This window comes from Heloderma suspectum, chromosome 4 (genome assembly GCF_057233095.1).
Source record: "Heloderma suspectum isolate Gila_16-S chromosome 4, 16-S_ref, whole genome shotgun sequence".
NCBI classification, from domain to species: Eukaryota; Metazoa; Chordata; class Lepidosauria; order Squamata; family Helodermatidae; genus Heloderma; species Heloderma suspectum.
Genome location: NC_139461.1, coordinates 287,002,862 through 287,029,067, shown reverse-complemented (window position 1 = coordinate 287,029,067; position 26,206 = coordinate 287,002,862). Strand labels below are relative to the sequence as shown.

General features: G+C 44.6%; 1 protein-coding gene across 2 annotated transcripts in view; it reads left to right on the top strand.

The window, feature by feature from the left end:
* Positions 1 to 4,244: 4,244 nt before the first annotated feature.
* The window catches only part of PEDS1 (plasmanylethanolamine desaturase 1), a 44,379-nt gene continuing 22,417 nt past the window's right edge, over positions 4,245 to 26,206 (top strand). Inside the window, exons 1-2 of one of the 2 annotated variants that reach the window (XM_084854127.1) lie at positions 4,245 to 4,636; positions 20,544 to 20,663. In XM_084854127.1, the coding sequence (XP_084710253.1) occupies positions 4,336 to 4,636; positions 20,544 to 20,663 (421 nt within the window). In that variant the 5' untranslated portion in view covers positions 4,245 to 4,335. Of the gene's footprint in view, positions 4,966 to 20,543; positions 20,664 to 26,206 lie in introns of both variants that reach the window. The other variant, XM_084854128.1, reaches the window with a different exon arrangement.

Genomic DNA, 26,206 nt, shown 5'->3' with positions numbered 1-26,206 from the left:
CTAAAAGGCCCCTTCCAACCCTACTCTTCTATGATTCTATGATCTCTGCTGTCCAGTGCATTAGGATCTGGTTATCTGAACACTTGGGCCTTGATTCTATTCATGTTTAGACAGAAAAAAGTGCTACAACTCCCAGCATGCCTGTGCCAGCCATGCTGGCTGGGGCATGCTGGGAGTTGTAGCACTTTTTTCTGTCTAAACATGCACAGGATTGCGCCCTTGAGAAAGCCAACCAAGAAATACTGAGGCCAATTAGACCTCACTCTCATACTGCAGCCCTTCCGCACAGAAGAGTTGTCATGGTAGTTGGACATAATGAGGGAAAATAAGTGATCTTTGTTTTGAATAATTGAGGATAAGTTTAGCAGTGGCTACTAGTCATGATGGCTTTATTTCCTACCGTCAGCAGCAGTATGCCTCTTAACACCAGTTGCTGGGGAAGATGGGTAGAAGGGTGTAATTGTGCTCATGTCCTTCTTGTGGGCTTCCCAAAGGCATCTGGTGGGCTACTGTGGGAACAATAAGCTGAACTAGATAGGGCTTTGGTCTGATCCAGCACAGCTCTTTTTACGTTCCTAGTTTTTAAAATGTATGGAAAGCTTTTGAAACCCAAATTCTTCATAGAGTAGAAAGGATATACATGTTAGCAACTGTGTATTTATTGTACACGTTTACAATTGATGCAGAGTTGGATACATAGAAAGGTCTGCAACGTTCATACAAATATACATACTAAGATTTGCAACATTCTTTCAGCACAATGCCTAGGCATGCTTACTCAGAAGTCTCTTAGTCCAAAATTGGTATGCATAAGATTGCAAGAGTGCAGCCCGATACTATCCAATTTACTCAGAAGTAAGACCCACTAAATTCAATGGAATTAATTCAACAGTAAGTGTTTACTACTAAACTATTAGTTGCTGGCTCCATGGAAGAAATCTTTTCAACTGTTCTTAGGTTCTCAAGTTCAAGGATAGGCATTTGGCTGACAGCAGCCAGATTGGTTTAATATATATTTTGCAGAATTTCCAAATCTGAATCACAATGGATTGCTTTGTTATAGAAAAACAAGCAAACTCCGTTTTGTGGCACACAGCGACAGGTACAGAAGGAAAAGATTGTGAACAGGGCATGTAAAATATTATGAAATGCCAAGAAATACAAGGGCCCAGTTTTGATGATTGTTCCAGAACCATACTTTATGAACTCAGGAATGAGCACTGAGGCCAAGGAGTCTTCCCCTTACCAGTTTTAGTGTGAAAATCCAGGCTTGCAATAAGCCAGAGTTCCCTCTTACATCCAAATCAGGAAACCCTGGCTTAATATCACTTAACAAACCAGGAAAATAAGGCATGATGACATCTGAACTGGATGATTACCTGAACTGGACCAACAGTCTGTGAAAGAATTGGTCTCTGGACCATGAAATCATATAGCCAAATAAACCTGTCAGGGGTGGTGAACATCACCTCCAGGTGATGTTCATTTTATTTATTTATTTGTGATACTTCCATACCGCTTAATACAGGGTGTTTCAAAAAGATGGACCCGATTTGAAATCACTATATCTCTGCAACCACAAACCACCCAGGAATGAAACTCTTACCACTTGAAAGGATGGGGCATAGAGTTTCAAATGATTACCGCTAGATGCCTCTCTCAACCGCTCTGAGCCCCTAGCCTCAGTCACTCGCAAGATGGCGACCCCGCAACACAAGGCGTTTCGCGTTCTGCAGTTCAGCAAGACTGAATCCACATTGCAGTTTCAGTGCAGGAATCAAGTCAGAGCATCCCTGACAGATGACTGTCCAGCCTCATTTTGAATGCCTCCAGTGTGGGAGAGCCCACCACCTCCCTAGGCAATTGGTTCCATTGTCGTATTGCTCTAACGGTCAGGATGTTTTTCCTGATGTGCAGCCGGAATCTGGCTTCCTGTAACTTGAGCCCATTATTCTGTGTCCTGCACTCTGGGATGATCAAGAAGAGATGCTGGCCTTCCTCTCTGTGACAACCTTTCAAGTACTTGAAGAGCTCTATCATATCTCCCCTCAGTCTTCTCTTCTCAAGGCTAAACATGCCTCAAAAACAGAATCACGGCAGCGGTGACTTCAGTGGAAGACACTTTGAGAGGCGTTTGGGACGAATTCAACTATCGTCTCGATATTGTCCGTACAGCAGGTGGAGGGCACATAGAGCATTTATAAAATGGTTAGTAAAACTTGATAACTCATTATACTGTTTATAACTTTTGGTGTAATTGTAACATGTTGCCATTGTGAAATATACTGCTTTGAAATTGGGTCCATCATTTTGAAACACGCTGTATAATAAGTGATTGGACTACATCTCCCATCATCCATGACTAGTGGTCATGCTTGTTGGGGCTTATGGAGTCCAACACCATCTGGAGGACCAGAGGTTCCCCACTCCGGTGTTACTGTTTTAAGAGGCCACACAGGATTGTTTGCTTTCGCTGCAATGGACTAGTTTAGCCTAGGTTTATTTCTAAGCCGCTATTCCACTGCAGAGTGGGCCATGCTCAAAGCAGCTCACACAATAAATAAGTACCAAAGTATATAGCAGCCTTCCCTAATTTTGAGCCCTCCAGATGCATTGGACTACAACTCCCAGAATTGATCTCTGGGCCATGAAATTGTTTAGTCAAATGTTAATGCAGGCGTGTGGGACCTTGGGTCCTCCAGAAGTTGTTGGGACTCCCATCAGCCCCAAACAACATGGCCAGTAGTCAGGGGTAATGTGAGTTGTAGTCCAATAAACTCTGGAGGTTAGCTTCTGGAGTTGTAGTCCCATAGCCTCTTAAGAGGTTCCCCACCTCTGCACTTACAGCTTTCTTTGGCCATATGATTTCATGGCCAGAGAACCGGTACCCTCCAGATGTTTTGGACTACAATCCCCAGAATTCATGCTCATTATCTATGCTGGCTGAGGCTGATGGGAATTGAAATCCAAAACATCTGGTCCAGAGTAGCAGCTGTGCTTTTGTTTTTCTCATAGTGGTGTTCAATATAATAAGTTATATGAACTTCGGCTATTGGGCAGTGTAGAAATGTAATAAAAAAGGAAATGTAGTAAAATAAATTAATGTGGTTCAGCCAGCATGGTGTAGTGGCGAGAGTGTTGGACTGGGGGCCGGGAGATCTGGGTTCTACTCCCTACTCAGCCATGGAAGCTCACTGGGTGACTTTGGGCCAGCCACAGACTCTCAGCCCAGCCTACCTCACAGGGTGGTTGTTGTGAGGATAAAATGGAGAGGAGGAAGAGAACGCATGCCACCTTGGGTTTCTTGCAAGAAGAAAAAAGGCGGGATAGAAATGCAATCAATCAATGTAAATGAAATAAATAAAGTTATCAGCCTTCCCCAACCCAGTGCCCTCCAAATGTCTGAAATTACCAGGATTCATTCATTCATTAAATTTATTAATCGCCCACGTGGCCGGTCACCCACGAATTCATGATCCTTGGCCATTCTGACTAAGGCTGATGGTAGTTAAAAGTCCAAAACACCTGGTCCAGAGGAGTAGCCGAGCTTCTGTCTTTCTCATCGTGGCGTTCAATATAAGAAGTTATAAGAACTTCGGCTATTGGGCGGTAGAGAAATGTTTTATTTATTTTGTTTATTATTAAATTTATTAACCGCCCATCTGGCCGGGCACCCAGCCACCCCGGGCGATGCGCAGCACACAGTAAAACGGTTTAGAACAATAACATTCTACCATAAAAGCGTTTTCTGACATACCCTAGCCCGCCCCAAATGCCTGCCTGAACAGCCGCGCTGCTACGCCTGAACGACACAAGGAAAGCGTGGGGTAAATAAAAAAAAGTGAATGGAATAAATAAACGACGCCAGCCTTCCCAGGGCCCGCCAGACACTTTGCATTACAAGCCCCAGCATTCACGACCGCTGGCCGAGGCTCACGGGGGCCGAGCCCCACCGCCTCCGGAGGGCGGGAGCGCCCCGGCTGCCCCTCCGCGCTGGGCCGCTCCGTGACCCAGCCCGGCCGCGCCCCGGAGCCTGCGCGCATGCGCCAGGCATTGTGACAAGCAGGCGCCTCCCTCCGACTCTGCGCGCCCCGGCGGCGCCGCTCCCGCCACCGCCCTCCTTCTTCCTGAGTCACGTGGCGGGGCCAGGGAGGCAGCCCCTCCCCACCCCGGCCAGGGGGCGGGCGGAGCCTGAAGCTGCGACGCCCTCGGCCGAGGCGGGGCGCCCGCCGATTGGCCGGCCCCTCCCCGGGGGCGCGGCCCGGCCTGACGCCTCTTTCGGGCCGGCGAAGGGTCGGCGAGCGCCTGCCTGGCCCTTGGGCGGGTCGCTGCGCGATGCTGCCGCCGCCGGCTCGAGCGCTGGCGCCGGGCGGCTCCCCCGGGCCCGGAGCGCGAGCGGCGGGGCCGGAGCTGCAGGGCGAGGCCGGCCGGGCAGAGCAGCAGGGCGAGGAGGGCTGGCGAGGCCGCGCCGGGGCCATGGCCGAGGAGGGCGCGCCGCGCCGGGCGGCTGGCGGCGGCGAGCCGGGCGGGGCGGAGGCCGCTGCGTCACCTGCCCGGGAGGAGCCCGAGGGCGCCTCCCCCCGCTGGGGCGCGCAGCACGCCGGAGCGCGCGAGCTGGCCGAGCTCTACTCCCCCGGTGAGCGGGCGAAGCGCGCCCAGCGCGGCCGGGTCCTCCGGGCTCGGCAGGGTTCAGGGCCGCGTCGCGCGTGGCGCCCCCCCAAAAAACTTGGTTGTGCGCCGAGATGCTTGACGGCGATCCCCGCTCCCGCCCCGCCCCGCCCCGAAGAGCAAGATCTGGCCTGGGTCGCGCAGAAGTGTCCAGCCCCTTTCTTTCTCTGCCCGGGATTGTTGCGCGCGTGATGAGCGGCCGCTGGACGTGTGAACCGGCTTGCGTGGAGAGGGTTTGCGCTAGGAGCGTCCTTTACCTGTGGCGCGGAATCCGTAGTGGCCCGTTTATGGCTGCAGGTTGTAATTCGGGTTTAAGGTTTAGTCGAGTGGGATGATTCGTGTTTGTTTGTTTGTTTGTTTTTATTCCGTTGTTGGTTGGCTTAAAAAGGTGGTGCTGGTTAATCGAGATGGTAGATTTTAAGATGTTGATTCTCTCTGTAGTTGTATTAAAAAAAAAAAACACTTAAAAGGGAAAATGTGCCTGATTAATTGCTGGTTCCTTCTTTTTTTTTTTTTAGTCAATCAAAAGGTTTTACTATACTACTCTAACAACGTAATATTGCCCTAGTTGCAACTTCTATGCGTGAATGGGCCGTCTCTAAGTTTGATGTTACAAGAGGGATTTCTGGGGGGAGGGGTGAAAAGTGAACGAGAAGATGGGGCTTGCTGTGATGTGCATGCTTTTTCTAAAAATAGTCTGTTCTCTTTTAGGTAATTTTTTCAGATGTAATTGGCAAGGGACTATCATTTGTTGATTAGGATTTCTTTGATTTGCTGATGGCTGTAGCTGTAACTTTTCAGAGTGATGGAAGCACATGTTAGAAGTAGTCCTGTGCATGCAGCAAGCACGTGTGTGAGCACAAGTATACTGATCGGAGAAGTGGGATTGCCTGCAACTTCCTGTTGGGTGTATGCTTGCTAGCAACCTGGGGTTTGCTCTTACGTAATGTGTGAAATTATTTTCTGAAGCTCATGTTGCCAAACATAACCCTTTTTCAAAAATTTTCCAGTAATTAACCTGAGGTAGCCATATCCTGCATCACATCCTTGTGATCAAGATAGTTTAATGTTGGTTGATTATCACTTAACCCTCTTAAGTTCATCTTGGATGTTCTTTGTCCCTGGAGATTTGTCAAATTCCTACACTGTATCTTACAGAAAGGTCTCAGATGTGTTTATTCCGACTGGTTTTTGGTGGCTAGGGTCGAATCACAAATAGATTACTCACCCCAAGGCTTTGGGATAGGGTGGGCTGCAAGGCTAAATAAACTGGCCTGGCATATTCCCCTCAGTAAGTTGGTATGATAAAAGGATAGATCCCCCGCAGACATCCTTTCATTTCTTACTATGATAGAAATTGGGATGTTATCTGTTCTAGGTATAGTGGGGCTTCAGATGTTGATAGTTTCTATATTGCACATTTGGGTTATTTACAATAAGTTATATACTTGTGGCATGGTAACTGCAGAAAAACAGGACCATATGGGTGTTCTTCCTTGTGGAACGATGTTACAGTGAAGCTGCCCATCAGCACAGTGATCTCAAATATTTCCTCAGATACTCAATGAAAACTGATTACAGGGGTGGGGTCTTAGGTATGTGACATTATATTCAAATGTGGTTCATATGAAAGCTAGGGAAAGTCACTTGTCCTCATGGTTATATGAGGGTGGTACATTTTTAAGGAATAATGTGTTTGAGTAGTTAGTTATCTCTTGTGTTGCGGGAAAGGATGCTCTGCTCAGACTAGGGCAATCGATCCAGATTGTGTTGTTCTCTGTAAATCTAGGCTGCTCCTGCTTTTTCAAATGCTCTCCAAATTTTATTGTCTTCTCTAAAAGTAATGGTGCAAATGCCCTGCTGTTTTTTCAGGCTCAGCTCCGCAAAGTAACCCTAATATTTGGAGTACTTTATTGTATCATATGACTGAATGAAAGAGGTGAGAGTGATGCATTATTTGAACCCATCCTCTAGCCATTACTTAACTATTTGGGGTTGTATGAGGGCAAGATAGGAGGTTCAGTCTTATGGTTCCAGGTTGGGGTATGATGAGCTGGGAGGTGGGGAGAAGGAAGACAGGTTACAAAGCACTTGATAGGGAGTCTGAACTTCTGAGAACTTATTATGAGTTCAAAGTAACCCCAGAAAGGAAACAGTAGTCTTGTTCTTTAGAAGTTCAGCCAGCTGCTTATTTGTGAGCAGCCCCAGCCCCAAGGCTTAGAGACTGTTTATCTGCCCCAGCTGTGAAGGCTTGGCCTGACTGGTTGTGCTTTCCCATGAAAGCCAGGTGCTGCTCCTATGGGAAATTCTGTGCAGTTGGCCCTAACCACGGGTAGGCAGCCCTTTTGGGCCATGGGCACATTTGGCAATTTGAGGAACTGTCCCGGAACCACAGAATTACTGGAGTCATGGCAAAAGATAAGTAACATGCCCAAAGGACTGAGTACGAAGCAGAGGTGGAGTCTGAGCCCTAACACACTAAACAGCTCCCTTGAACCCACAGTTTTCAGCACCAGCAGAAACCTATTTCACAGCAATCCCAGCTACTGGTAAGAAAATGTGTTGTTAAAACACATTTTATTACCGGTAAGGCATCTTGCTGGGAGGCAAGAAAGGTGACCCACAGCTACCACGTTGCCTACTCCTGGCCCAGACTACGTGACTGGGTCATATAAATGTTCTCCCAGCTTCACAGGCCGCTACAACATGACTGTTGTTGTTTATTCGTTCAGTCGCTTCCGACTCTTTGTGACTTCATGGACCAGCCCACGCCAGAGCTTCCTGTATGCCCTCGCCACGCCCAGCTCCCCCAAGGTCGACATGACTGGCAGAATGTATAGAGGGTGTAACTCTTGTCATAGGTGTTGCTAATTGGGATAGTTATTCGAAATCCTGTCTCTGGCACATCCCAAAGTTGACTGTTTCCTTTTTAAGTCTGTTGGAGATTTTGGGTAAGCATCAGAAGAGAAGTGAGAGCTGGGAATTATAATAGATATCCGAAGAAACTTTAGAGGCCTTAACCAGGTCTTGGTTTCCCACAGACTGTTTAAGAAATAGGATGCAACAAGTTCTGAGGGGAATGAAGGAAAAGACAGGACAAGAATTACGAGTGTTGTAGTTCCAGGTGTTTAGTATGGGTGCCAAGAAATTTTCCAGATCTGTGTAGGACTGGTGTCTTAAAAATTTGGTGGCTTTCAGAAATTTGGGCGTCCTTATTTTCTTCAGCTCTGCATATGACACTTTGTCTTGGTCAGCCTCTAACACTGCAAGAATCTAAGTCCCTCCTTCACTCAGGAAATAGCACATATTTTCTCCAGTAACTTTCCTGTCTCATATGACTAAGGCTTATAAGTGTGCTTTTTAGGTCACTTTTGTGCTGCACTGAAAGACAAAACCCCACCCACCCCCGGCTCCAGTGAATGAGGCCTGTAGATGCCAAGTCTTGGTGGATGCAGTTGCAATGCAAACTGATCTGCTTGATTTAACTCTGTTTGTCAGTCTGTCACTTTGCTACTGCTGATCAGAGCTGGTGTCTCTTCACAAAAGGGTTTAGATCTTGATCTGAACTTCAATATTTAAGACACTTTTACCTGTTCGCAGTCTTGATTGAATTCTGAAAAATCCTATGTAGTCCTATGTTGGGTTTCTTGGTACCAGTGTGCAAATAAGTGCAAAAGTACTGGGTCATATCAATGTACCACAAGACCCAACTTGTGCAGTTTACAAATACTTCCTTTCCTAGTCACCAGGAGGTGATTTGTACTCACCACAGGTGAATGGCTCTTTATAAGTCTGCTTTAGTGCAAACACATTTTAATTGCAGAATCAATTGATTCTCCCCATATTTTTGTCACGTGCACAAGTTATTCTGAACAGAGAACATGGGCTTTCATAAGCAGTTGAGGTTTTTAAACAAATGTTTGGAGTCTGAAATCTAGTAGCCTAAAGGGCATTTCTGCCTATTTTGATTCTGTTCTGGAAATCAAGCACACACAGAAGAGCTGGCATTGTCACTGTTTTTTTCTGGTTAATTGAAGGTACCGCATGATGGTTTGTTCAAGGTCAAAGCATAAATTGGAACGCTGTTATTTTCCACAATGCAGGAGTTTGTTTCCTCAGTCAGAACCTAAGATATGAAGGGCTGAAAATTTTTTATTTATTTATTTTGTGTCCAGACCAAACTTTGCTCTGCCAAAATATAGCCACTGCCACAGCTTTGTCATTAGCTTGCTGTACATTGTCAACAGTATAAGCCTCCGGCAGTAATCGACACACCATCAGATGTGCTGAGTCTTGGGTTTCTCCACATTCACATAATGTATTGTCGTCAACAAGCAACCCCCACTTAAATAAATTCGTCTTACACCTTGTTACCCCCACTCTCATCCTATTCATTGTCCTCCAAACTATATAAGGGAGAGTATTTCCAGTGGTCATTTCTTCATTAAAATACTCAAGTCAGTATGCTCATTCCTCCATTTACTTATCCGATTCTGTTCTTTGGTCCTCTCTAGGATATTAGTTCTTGACATAAAGCTCTTTCTAGATCTAAGTCAACGAATTGTGGGAATATATCCACTCAAAGGGTGTCGAGAGTCAGTCTCTTGCTTAGTTCTTTCGGCATCTACTTCTACTTCCCTTCTAATCTTAGGTGGAGCAATGCCTACAAGAGAATACAGTTTATTAACGGGCATTGGTTTGAGGCATCCCGTCACTATGCACATTGCCTCATTCACAGCAATATCTACTTGCTTCTCATGTGCCGATGCGTTCCATGCTGGTGCCGCATATTCAGCAATAGAGACACTCAAAGCCATAGCTGATGCTCGTAACGTAGCTGGCTGGGCTCCCCATGTATAGTTTGTCAATCATCGGGTAATGTTATTCCTAGCACATACTTTAGCCTTAATATTCAGGCAATGTTGCTTAAAAGAAAGCATTCTATCCAACATAACGCCCAAGTATTTAGGTGTTGGGCAATGTTGTAATCTATTCCCTCTCCATGTAATATCCAGTTCAACTCCTGCATCTCGATTACGAAGATGAAAGGCACATACTTGGGTTTTACTTGGATTTGGTTTTAAGTGATTATTATCATACTGCTCCAGTTCTTCTAAGGCCCATGATCATTTTACAGCACACTCATCGAAACTCGGTTCTTGTATGGCCAGTGCTGTATCATCCACATATATAAACATTCGTGTATTGGCCGGGGCGGGTTGGTCATTAGTATATATATTGTATAAAATCAAAGAGAGTACACTGCCTTGTGGTAATCCATTCTTTTGCTTCCTCCATCTACTGTTCTTATCATTCAGAGTCACATAAAACCTTCTATTTTTAAGGAAACTCCCTATAACCCTGGTGAGCTTATGGTCTCCAGTAAAGTTGTCTATCTTGCGCAGCAATTTTCTATGATTGACCATATCGTATGCCGTAGTAAGGTCAATAATCCAGTGATTAGTTTTCTTTTATATCCATCCTCTATGTGTTGTGTGAGATTCAATATTTGTTCGCAACATGACCTTCCTGGTCTAAAACCAGCTTGCTCATTCATGATCTTTCCATCAAGAGTCTCTGCCACTCGATTAAGAACCATTCACTCCAACACCTTGTAAAGATGACAGAGGAGTGATACTGGTCGATAGTTCTTTGGATCAGTTAGTTCCTTTCCTGGCTTCAACAAGGCTACCACTTTAGCCTGTCTCCAAAGCCTCGGAATCTTAAATTCAGTAATACAGGTGTTCATCATTTGCTGGAGCCACTCCAAGGTATTGGGTCCAAACTGTTTTATCTGTTCCGCCCTTAAATCATCAATGCCTGCGGCTTTGTTTTGCTTTAGACTCTTTATGGATCCTTCTAAGTCAAGTATTGTAAAAGGGACACTGAGGAATCCGTCCTTTTGCTCTTCCACTCATAGCCGGTTCTCGTTCTTTTTTCCCTTGAATTTTCCCATTTTTCAGGAGTTAACTATCTATTTGGTCTGCTTTTACATTGGTTTGGTTTTGTTGAGGTTTGGTTGGATCCCCACCTAAGTTTTTAAGCAGTTTCCACACACATCTGCTATTCTGCTTCATATCCAGATTCTCTACTAAAGTACACCATCGTAATCTATCTTCGGCAATTGCTTCCATCAGTTGTTCCCCAGCCTCGATTGTATCCTCCCTAAATGGATCTTGATCAAATAAGGACTGGTATCTATCTAGCAGAGGCTTGGTCTCCTTAGTCAACCCCAGGATATAATGGGTACGGCATCCTCTTGGGATATTTTTCTTTGAGATTTGTTTCACAAGGTCAATGAATTGATCGTACTTCTCTGGGCATGGGGGTATTCTCCCTACATCTTTTTCCAGTTGTTCTTGGAAGTTTATCCAGTTAACTTTCTTAAAATTGAATCATCTATGAAAAGGGACCTCTTGTGGTCTCACTATGGTCTTAACCACACACCCAATAGGTCTGTGTTGAGTACGAGGAATCGGGATGTCAACAAATTTCATACATTGTGCTGTGATTTTCCTGCTAACAAAGATGTTATCTGGGTTGTATCCCCTCTTCCATCTACCGCTATTGAAGGATGTGGGCAGTTTTGGGTCATTTATAAGTTGAGAATCATTGGCATCTGTCCATGCTTCAAGCTGTGCCCCGTCTTCATTACAACTGGAGGCCCCTGGGTCATATCAAGTACTGTGAGGAGGTACTGTCTGCCCCCACTTTTTTTTTGCCAGCTTATATGTGTGAAAAAAAGTTGCAACAGGACTTGCTAGCAGGCCAGTTTGGAAGGTGAAATTTGGAGCCTTAGCTCTTCATCCCTTATTCCATTCATTAAAGAGGTCTCTAAGAAATCTAGCTGCTTACCAGGGCTTAAAGGGAAGTGGTTGTAAAAGCTTTACTATGCAGTAGTGTTCTTCCATTATTTGAGAGTGCTGAGGTGGCCTTCATGAATAAAGTGTTGGGCTTGGATCTGGGGATTCAGTCTTCAAAACCCTGCTTAGCCATAGAAGACCCAGTGCACATCAAAAGTTCAAAACTTGCATATATGAAACTGGAATCATAGCAATCTACCTACATCTTACTGTACTTGACAGAGAAAAGATTATGAAATACTTGTATATTAAGTGCTGCACTACTCATAATGTGTAAATGAAAACTGGCCACTTAGGAGTAATGCTTCAAGTATGTTCCCCATTTCCTAGATCTTTAAGTTTCTTATTTGTTGATGTTGCAACTGTAATTTATGATATAGCCTCACATTCTGTTGGAGTGGGGAGTAGATTCTGCTTTACTAAAGGTTGGCCTCTCCCCACCTTGCAGGAGTGTGAGTGGAACATTCCAGAGGTACCCTGTTCCTCTTCTACCAACGCAGTCTTATTCCCAAATCCTCAGATTCTTGCAAATATGGCAGATGTACAAAAGATCACTATTCATTAATCTGTGGAATGCATGAGTGATGCTGGCTGAGATAGGATTGGTAGAAGATAATTAAAAAGGAGATTGGAGTTCTAAATACTTGAGAACAGTAGGCCAGACTTAACATCTTCTATGCTGAAAATGTCCAAGGGACATCTGGGCCCTTTCTGATGGTGATCTTGTAGCTGGTTCACACAGCAATATTCCTCCATGTGATTCTGTATGCAGGTATATGACAGGGTAGTGTGAACCAGGTGATAAAAACACCGTGCAGCCATGATAATGGAGATGACTGCACTTCTTCCAGCAACCATGCTTGCAGACATAAGAATATAAGATCCATGCTAGATCAGACCAGTGGCCTATCCAGTCCAATATTCCATTCCCACAGTGGAAAACCAGGTGCTTATGGGAAGCTCACAAGCAGGGCATGAACACAATAGCATCCTCTTGTGTTGATTTGTGAAAGTTATGTTCTGCCCTTCTTCGCAAAATGATCCCAGGGCAGGTCACAATACACTAAGTCAGTAAAACTAAAAAATACCAGTAAAAATGCACAACTGGTCAGGATCAAAAATTCTGTATATACGATGCATTGACTATCTCACTCTAATGCATAGGCCCAACCATCTAAGCAAAAGCGCTGTTGGAAAAGATAGTTTTCACCTGGTGCCAAAAGCCCACCCATGTTGGTGCCAGTCTGACCTCCAGATCATTACCCAGCTGGGGTGCCACCACCCAGAAAGTCCTATTATGAGTTGCAGAACTCTGGATTATGTTAGGTGATGGTATAAGTAAAGGATCTCCCTGTTGGATCTTAGTTCTTGGACAGGGTGATAAGGGGAGAAGTACACCATTAGGTAGCCGGGTCTTAAGCTGTTTAGGTCTTTATATCAGCACCTTGATTTGGGCTCAGTGACAAATAGGCACTAGCGTTATATAGTCTTGCATAGCTGGACCTGTCAACACCCTTTGGGATGCATTTTGCCGAAGTTGCAGTTTCTGAACCATCTTCCCATGTAGCACGTATTACAGTAGTCTAACTGAGTGGTTACCAGGGCATGAGTAACTGTTGCCAGGAACAGACATAAAAAGGAAGTCCACTTTACTTTAGCTACCTGGGCCTCCAGTGACGCAGTAGAATCAAAGAACCCCCCTCCCCCCCCCCGACTATGCAGTTTCTCCTTCAGGGGGAATGTAACCCCATCCAGAGCAGGCTGCTGCCCTAATTCCTGGACCCAAGAACCAGCAATCAGTACCCCGTCTTGTCCATCCTCTCAATACCTCCAAACACCGATCAAGCACCTGCACAGCTTCACCCAATTCTGATAGGAAGGAAAGAGAGCTCTGTGTTATCAGCCTACTGTTGATACTTTGCCCCAGATCCCTTGCTGACCACTCCCGAAAGTCTCATGTACGTGTTAAATAACATCTACAATGTGTTCCCCAGCAACTGGAACTGAGTCATTCTGCCTCTGATATTGGAAGTGTTTCATAGCCATCAGGACTAGTAGCCATTGATAGCCTTCTCCCTGAATTTGTCTAATCCTCTTTTAAAGCCATCCAAGTTGGTGGCCATCACTGCATCTTGTGGTAGCAAATTCCACAGGTTAATTGTGTGCTGTGTGAAGAAGGACTTCCTTTTATCTGTCCTGAATCTCCCACCAATCAGCTTCATGGGATGACTCTGGGTTCTAGTATTATAAGAGGGAGAAAAACCTCTCCCTATCTGCTCTCTCCACAACATCTATAATTTTATACACCTCATGCCCCCCCCCTTATTCTCCTTTATTCTAAACCAGGGGTGGGTGACGCATGGGCCACATGCCACAAGTGGCCTCCTGGCCTTTTTTTTTGTCATCCCCACCACTGCTACCATCCCAGCAAAAAAGCCAATTTTTCCATTTAAGATGAGACGTGCAGCGGGCACCCACCCTGATTTACAGTGAAACCATGCCCCTGGAGATCCTGGGGAGCTCGACTTTGCTTTAAAACAAAGTGCACCCAGCTTTTTGCTGCTAAATTTCGGTGGTGGTAGCGGGGGGCGGGGGGGGGCTGGTAGATTCTGTTGGAGGGAGAATTGGCCCTGGAGGCTGCCTACTCAGCAACCCCAAACATTGCCATCTTTCCTCATGGGAATTGCTCCAGTCCATTGATCACTTTGGTTGCCCCTTTCTCCACCTCTTCCCGCTCCACAATACCCATTTTCAAGGCACGGTGACCAGAACTGTACACCGTATTCCAGGTGTGATAACACCATGCATCTGTATAACAGCGTTACATAATTGGCAGTTTTATTTTTGATTCCTGTCCTGACGACCCCCAGCATGGATTTAGCCTCTTTCACAGCGGCCACACATTTGGTCGATGTTTCCATTGAACTGCGCTTGAGGTCTAAACTGCATGCAAAGTAGAATGCATGGTCAGTGCCTCCCTTTTCACAGTTAACCAAGATCTCTGTGTGGTGTCACAGCACTTCTCTGCTCTGTTTCACCTCTCTGCTCTGTTTATTGGCTGCTGCTTGGGTGGAAGAATACTGGGTAAAATCAGCGATGTCAGACAGTAAATTTTCCAAAACCAGTTTCCCCCCAGAAATGTTTCCAGTGCTTTATTCCCCCCCCCCCGAATATTTTTCCATTTCATAAGTTCATTAGTAACAATGAGTGGATGCCAATTGCAAATACAGTATTAGGCAAGCTTGGCAGGTGAGTGGCTTTGGGAATATGTACAAGTCTTTGGGTTGCTAAACTCTATTGGTTGTGTCAACAATTTTCAGGCCTCCATTATTTCCTTAAATTTAAACACTACAAGGGAAGTACATGCTATTACATTTTTACAAGTATTCCAATAAAGAGTTCTGCATAGTATAACATTAAGGGCACAGTTCTATCGGGTGGCTGTAAGCCTCCAAACTCGGGGGCTTATGGCCATCCAGTGTAGAATGGGAGGAGTGGTGGTGGCAGACAGGCTTTTTCACCTGTCGACCTGGGGCAAGTTATATTTATTTATTTATTCAATTTATAACTGGCCTAAATAGGAATATTCCAGTCGGCATATACAGTTAAAAACAATTTAACAAAAATCCAACAATAAAAACAACACAGCATAAAAAGAGTATACAAGAGTCAAGAAAAAGGAACAAGAGTTCTAAAAGATTAATAGTCTTTAATTCCTGCTTAAAAACCTTCAAGGAGGTCAGCAGGTGCATTTCAACCGGCAGGTCATTCCACAACTGAGGGGCGGCAAAGGAAAAGGTCCTCTTGTGTGTGGCTACTAATTTCTCATTAGGCAGCTATAGCAGATAGCCCTCAGAGGACATTAGATGGCAAACTGGGACGTAGGGGAGAAGACGTTCCCTAAGGTACCTTGGACCTAGACCATGTAAGGCCTTAAAGGTAAGAACCAGCACATTTTAGTGGGAGAGAAGGAGGCCTGGGGATACTGTGTAAGCTGGCCTTCCCAGTCGTTTCCTGCCCACCAGCATGCCCCCTTTCTCTCTTCTCTGAAGTAGCTTTTGTGAGCTCAGAGAGGCAGCTGACGCAGTTCTCCCCAAGCGTAGAGGGGACAGGGAACTTGGATTCCTGTGTCCAGGGTCGGGGCACTGTTTCCGACCTTAGATCCAGGAATTCGAAATATCCTATGGCCCCTCAAACTCCGTTTAGGGGCCATAGGACTTCTCCCTCCGTGTGGTTTAATTTCCCCCCTCAAATATTTCAGGTCAGATAATTGTGGTGTACTGAGATAGAAAAGAACAAAGGGTCTCTTTCACAAGATTTGTTTACTAAGTGCAAGTAACATAAACATGCTAAATTAGCTTACACTAGTGCATCAGAATTTTTTTCTTATGCAAATTGTGCTGTGTAAATACTTTCCATATACAAATGATTTGCATATGAAAAATTTCCAGGAAAGCTACATCACAATGACAATGTGTTTCCTCCATGTCGTGTGTAGTTTAGACTCGGTGTATTACTCACAGAGAACTGTACAGGAAAGATCTGAATGTCCCTGATAGCCACGATAGTGCGGTCACTGAACTTGAGCTGGACATCCTCGACAGTGAAGTCAAGTGGGCCTTAGGAAGCATTACTAACAACAAAGCTAGCGGAGATGACAGCATTCCAGCTGAGCTATTTAAAATCCTAAAAGATGATGCTGTTAAAGTGCTGCATTCAATATGCCAACAAATTTAGAATGCTCAACAGTGGCCACAAGACTGGAAAAGGTCAGTTTACATTCCAATTCCAAAGAAAGGCAACGCCAAAGAGTGTGCAAACTACCGCACAATTGCGCTCATTTCACATGCCAGCAAGGTGATGCTCAAAATCCTACAAGCTAGGCTTCAGCAGTACGCGAACTGAGAACTACCGGAAGTACAAGCTGGGTTTCGAAGAGGCAGAGGAACTAGAGATCAAATCGCCAACATTCGCTGCATCATGGAGAAAGCAAGAGAATTCCAGAAAAATTTCTATTTCTGCTTTATTGACTACGCTAAAGCCTTTGATTGTGTGGATCACAACAAACTGTGGCAAATTCTTAAAGAAATGGGAGTACCAGACCACCTTACCTGTCTCCTGAGAAACCTGTACGAGGGTCAAGAAGCAACAGTAAGAACCGGACATGGAACAACCGAGTGGTTCAAAATTGGGAAAGGAGTACGACAGGGCTGCATATTTTCGCCCTGCTTATTGAACTTATATGCAGAGTACATCATGAGAAACGCCGGGTTGGATGAATCACAGGTCGGAATTAAGATTGCCGGGAGAATTATCAACAACCTCCCATACGCAGACGATACCACCCTAATGGCAGAAAGCGAAGAGGATCTCAAGAGCCTGTTGTTGAGGGTGAAAGAGGAGAGTGCAAAAGCTGGTTTCGAACTCAACATTAAAAAAAATAAGATCATGGCATCTGGCCCCTTCACTTCCTGGCATATAGAAGGGGAAGAAATGGAAGCAGTGACAGATTTTATTTTCTTGGGCTCCAAGATCACCGCAGACGGTGACTATAGCCATGAAATTAAAAGACCCTTGCTCCTTGGGAGGAAAGCTATGGCAAACCTAGACAGCATAGGAAGCAGAGACATCACCTTGCCGACAAAGGTCCGTCTAATCAAAGCTATGGTTTTCCCAATAGTAACGTATGGCTGTGAGAGTTGGACTATAAGGAAGGCTGAGCACCGAAGAATTGATGCTTTCGAACTGTGGTGCTGGAGAAGACCCTTAGGAGTCCCCTGGACTGCAAGGAGGTCAAATCAGTCCATCCTAAAGGAAATCAACCCCGAGTGCTCATTGGAAGGACGGATACTGAAGCTGAAGCTGAAATATTTTGGCCACCTAATGCGAAGAGAAAACTCTCTGGAAAAGACCCTGATGCTGGGAAAGACTGAAGGCAAAAGGAGAAGGGGACGGCAGAGGATGAGATGGCTAGATAGCATCACGGATGCAATGAATATGAACTTGAGCACGCTCCGGGAGAGAGCGGAGGACAGGAAGGCCTGGCATGCTATGGTCCATGGGGTCACGAGTCTGACACGACTTAACGACTGAAGAACAACAACAAAAATTACTCAGTTTGCCTTAAAGTGCTTGCAAGTGGCTTCATATCAGTTTAAATGTCAGAATGGAAAGTTATGTTTGTTGAATTGGCCCATTTGTTTTGTATTACTACACTCCTATTTTTTTAACTTCTGTGGGTTAGTTCCGTGTTTACTTATACTACTATAAGTAAATCTAGAGCCCAACCCTATGTGTCTCTTCATACTACTTGGGAACCTCTGTCTCTGTGTTTGATTTTTTCATTTGTCTGTTAGGATTTTTAAAATGCCTAAAATGTGTGTCCAGAAACCTAGTACATGTGAACCTGACTGCCTATTTGGCGGTCATGCCATTTGGAATAGCAGCTACAATTTAATTTCACATGAAAAACATTTTTCTGCTCAGGATAATTGTGGGTGCCTTTGGCCCCCTGCCAGAAGATTTTCCCTATAGCTCAGCCCAAACCTTGCAAGGGAAGGAAATGGATTGCAGTTGCAGCGTTTAGTAGCTGTGATTTATTGCTGCTTTCAACAAAAAAGGCCTTAATGACTCTTGGGCTTAAACACCGTAGCTGGCAGGTTTTACTTACATTAAAAGAGGGCCCCGAGTTCTGTGGATTAGATATCTTCCATTCTCTGGTTTCTCGTGCTATTTAGCACTTGATAGGTGGTCTTTGCCGGCTGAGTAGTCACCAGTTCAGTACTGAAGCAGTGAGCAACTGTCAACCCATCCAGTGGCTATTCCTGTATCTGAATAGTAAGAGGATGCTAAAATACCCTTGCTTTAAAATCTGTTCTGTGTTAGAGGTTCTTAGCTATTTGTGCAGCGTGTTTTGAGTCCTTAAATCAGGAGCTCCATTGCTTTGTTTGTCCTTCGTATGTGAAAGCTGTTAAGCGATTTAAGCCTTGTGGCTTGTGGTTTTGCAGGGAATCTTCCGTTGTTGGTGGATGTGAAGCGTGTATGCTAGATCTGCATTGCCCATCAAGCAAAACACAGCCAACTAGTCATGAACTATGTTTTGCCAGGTGCTTGATACGCCTACCCCCTGGCAGTTGGAAACAAGATGTTTATCAAGCCCCTTGTGGGTTGTGTTGAGCTTTGTGGATCAAAAGGCCTGGTGTAAATCATGAAAGCAGTAAATGGATTAAATTAGGCTACACAGTATAAAAGTCCTGAAGCTACCCTATTTTGATTGGAGACACAAGGCTGACAACTTCAAGTGCAAAGGGGCTAGTCACATTAAAAACATTGCAGCAAAATCTTTGCAGTTTCTTATCACTGAATGCTGAAGTGCTGTAAGCACCCACTGTCCTAATCTAGGCACTTTCCAGTTAACATTCATTCTTGCCCTTAGGAACATAATTGAGATTTTATTTGGATATGTGCATAAGGGATGAGCCCTTGATCCATTAATTCTGCGAAATCCTAAACTTCAACTTGAAAAGGCAGGGCTCTCTTCACAAGCAGCTTGAACATAGTTTCCCTTGGGAGATGCATATATGGGCCATGATGTTTTCCCGCACCGTAATTGTTCCTTGTGGACTTGGACATTTAACTCTTCTGTTTAGGGTGCAGTTGCTCCTGTGCAGAATGTGGGTGTTAATTAAGTTACTTGGATGTCATAGAGTCTGCCTCACTATAACAGCCTTATTGTGACTATACACTTTTCTGAAAAGATGCTATTGTCAGTCTTGTAATGTGTCTTGTTCTCCTTATGACAATCATGGGTATAGACAAATTGCATTGGTTTCCGTAAAATTCTTCTCGCTTCACTTAAAAACTGTATTTCTGGGCTTTTTTAGTTAATCTGAGACAACAAAATCAGATTAAAAAATAGCTGGGCAACCATTCCCTAGATGTGAGGACCTATGCATGCTTTTCCCTTGAGTAAACGTAATGCTTCCCTGGTTCATGGGTCCGAAGTTGTCTTTGCAGAATGGAGGAGTGAATTGTCCCCATCACCTTGGAGATAGAAGTTAGTGTGAAGTGGGTGTGCCATATGAATTCACCCAAAGGCCCAGTTCATGTGATAGTCTCCCCCCAGCCCCCAGCAATAGTTGGAAGAGTATTTCAAGCTGGACCTTGGTGTGATTGAGCATTCATGTGTAGCAGTCAGTTAACATTAGATGTCTGTAGTAAGAGATTGGTGAGCTCATTCCTCCATCGCTTGAGCAGATCCCACTGCCACTTTGCATGATCAACCTACGATTAGTTCTTAGGTTAACTGTGGGTTGTTTAACCCACAAATAACCCATAGTATCTGGATTCGCCTGTCACATAACAACCTCCAGTCGGAGGTTATTTTTGCAAAGCAGCAGTGGCTCATTTGCGGCACAGGGCCAGGCAAATTGTGGGTTGACTAACCACAATTTGCCACCCTTACATGAGAATGGGCCCAATGTTATTTCATCCCCAAAGGTCTCAGCTGAGGCATGAACTTCTAAGAAGGCCTATCCTTCATATTGGCTTCTGGCCAAATGTTGGTCTTGGATTCTTTATCCTGCTGCTGCTTCCAAAATTTAGCAGTTGCTACCATAAGTGTATCAAACGTGGCCACAGCTGAGGGACCTAATTCAACTATGCAAAATGATAGTATGTCAAAAGCAACTTGCTTATATCATCTGGCTCCCAGTAGTAGCACACAGCAGATAATTTTGCAGTATTGCTGCCAATAACTGTCATCCTATTGCTCAGTGACAAAAGAAAGGAAGGGATTTGCCCATCCAGCTCTTCACTGCTTGTGGGCTTCACATAGGCATCTGGTTGGCCACTGTGGGAAACAGGATGCTGGACCATCGGTCTTGGGTCTGATCCATCAGGGCTGCTATTATATTCACTGTTTGTCAGTATGTCAAATTAGCAGGGTAAAAACCTTCAGTGCTCTGACTCTTAAAACGTCTATAAATAAAAAATGCTTTTTATGTTGAACAGGGAAGAGGCTGCAAGAATGGATTAGTGTCATCTTGTGTTTTTCTCTGATGTCTTTCAACTTCTACAATCTCCTCTTCTGCTTGAGACTGGAACATGCCTTCTCAATTATTGTTGGGATATGTAAGTATGAACTAACTATAATACAGAAAGTGATACATCCTGTCATAGCTGAAGTGCATGTTGGAAACAAAATGCCATCATCAACAAGCTGTACCTTAACTAGAGCAAGCATGTTGTCTGCAAATATAAGTTGGATGCAACAAGATCCATTACCTTGGATTCTTGTCCTCACCCCTGCACCCCCAATCATTTCTAGTTTTTCATAAAACTGTGACATGTAGGCAGAAAGTTGCACTGAGTTTAAGTCTGCTGCCTATCTTGGGCTCTGAAGTTTAAAAGTTGAGTTGAAGAATTAAATTGGGCAATGTTGGTTTAATTCCCCACCCTTCAATGAAATTCTAAGGGCTGCTTACAGACTTTCAAAATACAAACAGTAAAATTGCAAGCAGCAGGGACATAAGTAAACCCAGCCATCATAATAAATCAATTCATGCATATGGATTAGGATCGACATTTCCACTTGCTAGAGCAAGTATTTTATCAACCTTTGGCAAGGATGATGAGAACAACCATCACCTTCCTCTTCATCCTAGAGATGTTGGGGATGGCCAGTACTGTTCAGGCAGTTGCACTGAGCTTCAGAGGACTCAGCACAGTGATGGGGAAGATTCCCTTTCCCCTCCAGTTCCAAGCTAAAGAGGAAGGCTGGGACTGGTCATTTTCATAGCGGGTGGTCAAGTGCCCTGAGCCAACACATTGTTGGCCCATAAATGAGGGAGTACTAATATAGTGGCTGCATTCGCACATAACAAAGCCAGGAATGCTGGTTATTAAACCACAGTGTGGAACGAACAGTGGGCTCATAGCTGATTTGTTCCTGCTTTCCTTTTCTCTTTATTTTTGTGTGAAGAAACCACACAAGGATAGCTTGGCATGATCTCCAAACCCAGGATTATGTCTTATGCACCCAAACAGGTCAGGATTCATAAACCGGCTTTAAACCAGAGTTCATTGGCTTAGGTATCCTGGCTTGCTTGGGTACAATAAACTATCATCCCAGGTTTGGACATCACAGAACCCTGCTTGGTTGGTTTATCCACTTGTGTGAAGGGAGGAGCGAAGTGGGAGTGAATAGGCTGTGTGCATCTCTATGCAGCTTGTGCACACTGTAGTTTAAGAAGCAAGGATTCCTGGCTTACTGTGTACAAACATGGTCAATGAAAGCACAGTTTTGGTGGCTTAAGGTAGCCCAGATTTTCAAACTTAAACCACGACCCACATTCAAAAAAGTATTAACCAGTGCAAAAAGGATTGAGTGACGAGTCAAGAAATAAGACTTGATTTCATTTGTGGGATTGAAGAGCATCTGCTTGGAACAGCAGAGCAAATTTAAGAATGTACTAGTTTCTCTGGTGCCTGTGACCTGGGCTGCGCATAATATTAACCCATGTTTTGTTGCCCTACCTGGGTTTCTCTGGCAGGCAATCAAACTGTGGTTTGTTTTCTCAGTCTCTGGTTGTTGTCTTCCCTCCTACTTAGCCTACTCCTTTTTTGTATCCCAAATACCTTTGTGGCGCTGTAGTACTGGCATGTAGAGTGGCTTGGGGCAGGGGTTGCTCACTCATGCCCACCACTTTTGTAGCCTGGTGGAACAACTCATGAACAAGCCACAGGTCTGGGTTCACATAAGAATAACCCATGGTTTAAACAACCCAGAGTTCACAACCCAATGACAAACCATGGGCTCTCTTCCTGGGTTGTTCATGGTTAACAAACCCTTGTTTGTTACTGTGGCTGGGTTCGCCCATCATGGTAACCCAGAATTCAACAACCCATGCGTTAAATAAACCATGGGTTAGGATTATGTATGAACCAGGTTTGTCTTCTCTGCTTCTGTACAGAGAAGCTGGAAATCTGATCTATTCTGAGATTTGCCCCAGCTTATAGTCCTTGAACTGGATACCTCAATTTCTTAGCTAATTCTCCTGCCTTAGCACTGAAAACAGGGAGGTGCTGTGAGAATTGGTTTATTACTGTCCTTGGTTAATGAGCGCCCATAAGACCTTTAATTCAAAGGATTTATTTGAAAGGTAGACTTCAGTTCAGGGGTGTGCAACCCTTGGCCCAATTTCCAAAGCCCTCTGCAAGCGATCAGTGCAGACCTCTGGCAAGAGCCATCTCTCCCTCCTCCAGCAGCCTGCTGGGTGGGGAGGCGGGGGGGATGAAGGAAAGACAGTGTGGCCCTGTCTGCTGGTGGCATATCGTCCCCAACAGATTACTCATGAGAGAATGTGGCCCGTAACAGAAAAAGGTTCCTTGCCATGCTTTAAGCCCTTCCTTTGAAACTTTTCTCCCAGCTGCTCTACCTGTTTTTCAAGTGCAGTAATTTGATTTGGCTAAGTAAAATCTTGTAGAAGAATGAGTTGTGTAAATGTCTTGTGTTCCATGCCTAGTGCCCATGTCCTTTGGGTTATCTGGTAGAAACGCTACTGTTCACATGCACAGGATGTTGCAACCTGCAAGGGCATGATGGATCGCTGTATTCCCAAACTGCACCGTGTTTCTTAGGTTGCGATCCTTGTAGTCCATCTGTGGATAGTGGAGAAAAATGTTTCTGCTCATGTAGATGCTGCTGGCATGTGAGAGACATCTTAGAAAATGAGGTGTTGTATAATATGTAACCTGTTGGGTTAACTGAGAAAACTGCAGGAGAAAATATTCACTTCACCATTGAGAGTGGTTTCTGTGTTGGCCCCGGGGGGGGGGGGGGTTAAAATGGCCCCACTGACTACTTTTATTGGTCAGGTTGGCAAGTATTTGAATTTCTTCTCTGAGTGGTGCCGTCCAGAAACTTGCCACTATAGCAGCTCCTGATCCCAGTAATAGGATATCATTCTGCAACCTGGCATAGATTTAACTGGCTCCAAGGAGCAAACCACCTCCTTGGTTCAGTTCTGCATATTAAGGACGTTTGCTTTGGTGTTGCCCTTTCAAAATGGAACAGAGAAATGTCACTGCAATTAATGTCTCTGAACCTGTGGTGCAAACGCTATATTAGGAGTTGTGCCTTATGAGCTTGCCTGGGTGCAATCATTCATCTGAAAACAGCTTACCCAGGAAGAGCATTTTGTGCCTTGTGCTCTTTGGCTCTGGGTTCTGGTCCAGACTGTTCAACTAACAGATTGCCTAACTCAAGGGTAAACAATAAAAATGAATTTAGTATAGATTAATTGACTGGTGTCTTGTTTTTTGGAAATCGGTGCGTTGAATTTCTGTGCAGAGTTGTCACTGTTGTAAATGGTTGCTTAACTGAATTGTCACAAGGCCAAACTGGATGTAACCTTAATTGCATTAATACAAAATGCTGTGGGATATGGGGAGGGAAAGTTCACTCATCCTGCCATGGCTCCCACGAAATTGCCTCTCCAAAGCTGCCATTTGCATTTCAAGGGAAATGTAACTACATAACAATGCATTCAGTGCATATCCAGCTTGCTAAGCATGTGTTGCTTCCTTCCCTTTTGGGGGAAGGGTTTTTTTTTGTCTTGGATCAGTCTTGCTTGTAGGAATAGATGATCATCAACTATATCTAGTTATGCACATGAACTGATAACTTTTCACTTCCATGGTGGCAAGGTTCTAATCAGTTCAGCTACTGGTGGATAAAGTTAACAATTTACAGATAATATTATTTAAGTAGGAGTAAATCATTAAAATAGTGGAACTGAGTTTCTCTGTAAACAGAGCTTTCTGGCAACCACTGGTAGTCCAGTTTTTAAAATGCTGTCTGCATTCCGTGGTCTCAGTCCAAAGAAGCAGCTAGTTCCCTACACCTAAGGAAGCTTTGGCCTTTTGCTTCTCAAATGTCATGTTGCAAACTGCATTTCTAATTGAGGGGGACCCTTAGATAGCAACACTGCTTTGCATTCCGTTTGCTTGCAGTGAATTCCTTCCCTTGTTACGGAGTTGTTCCCTAAACTGTAGACAGAAATAAAAATGTCTGACATTACAAAGTTACTAGTAGCTTAATACAAGTTATAGGCACCTACTGTTAAACCAAATAGCAATGAAGAATGTTTTGTTATACTGTGTTACTGCTTGAAGCACAAGAATATTGGAGTTCTGTAGTACAGCAAATATAGGAATCTTGACTTTCTAGGTGATTGATTTGGTCTCATCCTGAGAACCCTTGTTCACCCCCTTTCTAGTAGCTGAGATCAGCTCTGTATCTGAAACCCTCTTTCAGTGAGCAGCCATCGTTTTGCAGCACAGTTTTGTATCTTTTTAATTTTTTTATGTAGGTATTAATGGATCGCAGAGTGCTAAACTTGGAATCATAGTCTACAGAAGAGGCATGTTGGCAAGATTATGTGCAACAGTTCATAGCCTAATGTTCTGTCTGTTTTTATTTTTGTCTAATGGGGAGTATTTTCAACACCCCTTCATTAGCTCTGGCTTTTTGATTGGGAAAGAAACTTAGTTGAAATGTGCATGCGCTTAATTATAAAAGCAAGGGATGGAGCGAGCTGTCCAGTTGATATGATATGTACCTCAGCAGGATAGCTTGCTCCATCCCATGTTGGCAAAGTCAAAGCACCAAGCATTGGATACACAAGTTGTTCTGCGATAACTGTTTACTTGTCGGACAATTCTCTAACAAGATTTGAAAGTAAGGGGTTGAAATTCTGTGTGCTTAAAACCTATAGTCCTAAAATAGGCATTGACAAATTGTGGATTAATGGCATCCAAAAAGAATTTACCAAAAGGGTGGCGAGGTGTTCAGTTTTCAGTTGTAAACGGTTTAGTTTTGAAGCTATAGTGCCTCACAAAACTGTTGCTACTATCGTCTATATGCAGGGTGTAGGCAACCTGGTGCCCTCCAGATGTTTTGCACCAAAACTCTCATAACCTCTGATCATTGGCTGTGTTGGCTGGGGCTGATGGGAGTTGCAGTCCAAAATATCTGGATGGCACTAGGTTGCATACCCAGTCTATAGCAATTCCACAGCAGTGGAGGTCTCCTGCTCATCAGAAGAAGACAGTCCTGAGTTGGCTGCTGCAGACTCTGAGTTGGAGCAAATTATGGGGTAGTCCAAAAGGCACGGCAACAAATGGTCATGCAGAAAAGTTCCAGTCCAGTATGGAATCAGGCATTGGCAGGAGTGGTCCAGATACAAGCCAAGGACAAAGCACAGTTCAGCAATATGTGACCATACACAGTCCAGAAGCAGAGCCAAACAGGAGTCCAAGGGTCAGTAGCACAGAAGGTCAGTCACAAGGTAAGGCACAGGAGCTGATGAACAATGTTGTTCCAACACTGTCTATGTCTACAGTGAAGGCTTTTAACCCTGAAGCCTGTTGAGCCCCACCCAGAGCTCAGCTGCAGTAATCAGAGCTCCTTGTTCAGAGCCCTACTCCTGAGGAGGTACTTTCTCCTGAGGAGTCCTTCTCTGCAAGCGAGCACTCATGCAAGCCCTACTGGCTTGTCACTTGAGGCAACACTGCTCCTGGGGGCCAGGGGGTTGCTCTGCCTCATAGTCCCCTTCCCCTGGCAGGGATGGACTTGCAGCCATCTCCCGTGAGGGCCCAGGCTCCTCCTGGTC